This window comes from Argentina silus (genome assembly GCF_951799395.1).
Source record: "Argentina silus genome assembly, chromosome: 7".
Taxonomy (NCBI): Eukaryota; Metazoa; Chordata; class Actinopteri; order Argentiniformes; family Argentinidae; genus Argentina; species Argentina silus.
Window position 1 is genome coordinate 20,752,089 of NC_139661.1, and position 3,812 is coordinate 20,755,900.

The 3,812-nt window shown below is 45.4% G+C and overlaps 1 protein-coding gene across 1 annotated transcript in view; it reads left to right on the plus strand.

Annotated features, from left to right (window-relative positions):
• Positions 1-1,284: 1,284 nt before the first annotated feature.
• Positions 1,285-3,812, plus strand: part of pgm5 (phosphoglucomutase 5) — a gene marked incomplete at its 5' end in the record, with an annotated part of 21,257 nt that continues 18,729 nt past the window's right edge. Inside the window, 2 exons of the mRNA XM_083673995.1 lie at positions 1,285-1,542; positions 3,163-3,325. Coding sequence (XP_083530121.1) covers positions 1,285-1,542; positions 3,163-3,325 — 421 coding nt within the window. The remainder of the gene's footprint in view (positions 1,543-3,162; positions 3,326-3,812) is intronic.

Below are 3,812 nucleotides of genomic sequence, written 5' to 3' on the forward strand. Positions count from 1 at the left end.
CAAAGCAAAAGGTGGCTACTTTGAAGAATCTAAAATATAAACCATATTCTGGTTTGTTTAACACTTTTTTGTTTACTACATAATTCCATATGTGTTCCTTCATAGTTGTGATGTCTTTAATATGAATCTACAATGTAGAAAATAATAAAAAAATAATAATAAAGAAAAACCATTGAATGAGAAGGTGTGTCCAAACTTTTGACTGGCACTGTACATTTTATTTACAAATCATTTGCCTAAAATCACACTTCCTGGGTTGTGGCTCAAGGTTGCGCTGTCTACCAAGTTGTTGCATTAGGCCTACAGTGAACAGAAGTGCCCGTCCCCCTCCTCGGCCTGCGGCCTATAATGGTCATCTCAGCGAGATTGTTTTGATTTCTGTACAATAGCCTATGAAATGAGATAACTTAAATATACAACTGTTGTCATTTTACAATGAATGCATGGTTTTTAGAAGCGTTGATGGGTGTTGATTTCATGTTAGTTAAATTAAATTAGACTATCAAATCAAAAGCCAACAATTTTCCCGTATTCATTGTATTATTCATTGTCATTGCCACCAGCGCTTTTTTAATATTCATAACATTTTATCACAGGGCCTGGCTCGCCAATTTGTTCGACGTTTAGGCGTGGGCCTATGCCTAAAGCTAATTGACGTTGATCGGTAACGGGTAGGCCCACACACACCGACACTGGCAGTGATTTGACTTCAGACCAACGTGTCGGCGGACACAAGGAGCGTCCGGTTACAGGGCAGCCCGACACAATTCTCTCCGCACTCAACAGGCTATTTTTGGCCGGAGGCGCAGCTGATTGTAGGGGGTTTTGGCCCTCCCTAATTTTTGGCAGGCGGTTGTCCTTGCGGAGAGTCGGGCTGATTTGAAAAAGAGGGAGTTGTCAAGCGGAAGAGCAGATTTGGCTGAACGTTAGCGCACTCTGAAAGCTCTCATGTAAGCCTGTATCCAAACGACTGTATATTTTACAGTAGAAGTACTGTAAAGCCTCACTATAAACTGAAACCGAGGTGAAGAGCCAAGGAATTTCTAGGCGAGAGCTTGTCATCACAACACCCATCCCCCTGGAAAGTCCTGGACTGCTGTCATTGCGTGAGCGCACTTTTTTCCCTCTCACGTGCTACTTTTGGAAGATAGGACCGGACATCATTCGACTTGTCATCTCACCTCGGTAACAGGGGCCATCTCCAACACCCACAGCATATGCGCGGCTTCCAACCTCTCCTCAACCGACAGTTCCTATCGTGCGTCCCGACGGGTAGAGAGGAGGATGGAGACGAGCCCCATCCCCGTCGTGACTGCCCAGACGACCCCGTTCGATGACCAGCGGCCCGGTACTAACGGGCTGCGGCGAAAGACGGCCGTGTTCGAGGGGAAGAAGAACTACCTGCAGAACTACATCCAGAGCGTGCTGTCGTCCATCGACCTGCGGGATCGCCAGGGCTGCACCATGGTGGTGGGCAGCGACGGACGGTACTTCAGCCGCGCTGCCACCGAGGTCATAGTGCAGATGGCAGCCGCTAACGGGGTAATAAGGAGGATAATGTATACGAAGGAGATGGTGGAATTTGATGATGATCATGATGATCATGATGATCAGTGTAAAGGCGCAGACATGGTTTTTGAAAACAAAAATAATTATAAGTGTCCTTTTTTCCATCGACCTGTCCTGCTTATATTAGATGTATGATGATGATGATGATGATATTTTTTCTTGATCTAAGTTATAAGGCTTTTATGGCATAAGTCTGATTTGAAACACGTGATGAAAGTGAAGAGTTTTCTGTGTTTACGCACAACTGTATGCCTTATTTATGGCGACAGGCGTATATGTATGTCTAAAACCTAAATGCTATTACGCTATTAGGCTAAATACCCCAGAGTGTGTGTGTGTGGAGAAACTAGAGTGCAGAGTGTGCATTATCCAAATGCGCAGTACGCTTGGAAAGGACTGCGCCCTAAGATCAGTGCGATACTAGTATTGGTAAGGTGCCAAAGGAAAATCTGAAGGGAATATAATTTGTTTTGAGATGGCTCTATTTTTCTGCTGGCCCAGCCAAATGTCTCCTGCCTGTCTTATCGGCAATTCCATCCATCCTGCACTCCTTTCCTGCCCACGCGCCCCCCCCCCCCCCCCCCCTCCTACCCTCCCTCCCCGGCGTCGCTCGAGGCTTGGGGAATACCCAGTCAGGTGGCATCGGGCCAAAGAGGAGTGTGATCAGTAAACGGCCGTATGGGTCTACTAAAACAAAAATGGCATTATCGTCAACAGCGATGAGCCAGGCCTTTGTTACGGTTAGAGCTAAGGTTAAGGAGGAGCGCTTGGAAGACAGAGAAGGGATTGTTTGTGAAATGCTGGGAAACAAGAGTATTATGTCTGCAGGGCTGGTCACTGGCAGGGCTTTTTTAGAGTTTGACTGAAGATCAAGCGAAATTCTCTCTCTTTCTGTCTCTTTCTTTCTTTCTCTCTCTCTCTCTCTCTCTCTCTCTCTCTCTCTCTCTCTCTCTCTCTCTCTATCTCTCTGTACCACACACACATACGCACACACACACACACACACACACACACACACACACACACACACACACACACACACACACACACACACACACACACACCATCATGGCATTCATTGGTATTCTGCCCAAATGAAGTGAGACACTGACGTACGTCAGGAGAGGCATTTTTTATTTGGAATAGTTGAGATGCTAGGAGCCTAGGGCCTGAACATGCAAGGCTGTTGTCATCACTGGAGTATAAATGGAAGTCGACACCCGATGCCTCTCTGGTATGTGGCCTACGGTTATTACAGTATCATCATCACTCACACCAATGGTGTGTTGTAAAAAATCTGGAAGCTTCTAGAATGAGAATTCATGCGGGTGTCCTGTTTCCCAGTTTGATCATGAATCACAAAATATCAACATAGTGAAGATTGTATCATCTTTCTCTATTGATATCTGCACCTCATTGGAGCTGTTTCTCAACTGATGTCTGCACTTTGAAAAAAAAAAAAAAGGGTGCTTAGTTTTCTCCCTGGAAGAGAACCCTTTCAATAAAGCTTTTTTTTCCCCTTCAGGGACAAGCCAAAGAACCCTTTTTGGTTCTCGGTAGAATCTTTCTTTTCTAAGAGTATGTGTTTCACAGATTGGACGGCTTGTGATTGGCCACAATGGCATCCTGTCAACTCCAGCCGTGTCCTGCATCATCAGGAAGATCAAGGCCATTGGTGGAATCATCCTAACAGCCAGTCACAACCCAGGAGGCCCCGGGGGTGACTTTGGGGTCAAATTCAATGTGGCCAATGGAGGTGAGGAAAGGGAGGGCTTATATCCATCATTCTGTCACAGTTGGCCTTTTTGCTTTGTCCGGGTACAGAGTTATTTTCAAGCTCTTTATTTGACAAATAAAATAGTAAAAAGCATATTATTATATTGACTTATGATTGATTGATTAAGGTTCCCACCAGAAACCCAAGAGCAGCTAGCCTGTTCCCTCGAAAACAAGCAACACTCAAATACTGTATTCCCAATCTTCCCTCCTTCTTATCCCCATGGATTTGCTGTGGAATCTCAGTCATTTCTGCAGTGTTATAAATAGAGCAAAAGTAATCTTTGTCTCTTTTGTCTCTTCACTGCAGCTCTTGTGCTCTGTGCTAAAGACACATATGCCCTTGTGTATATGCCCCTGGTTCTTACAGTCTCACAAACACAGTAGACAGTAGTTACCAGCACAAGGGGGATGGCCACTGTATGTCCTCTTTCCTCATAGGCCAGGAGTTGCCATGGTGACTGTGT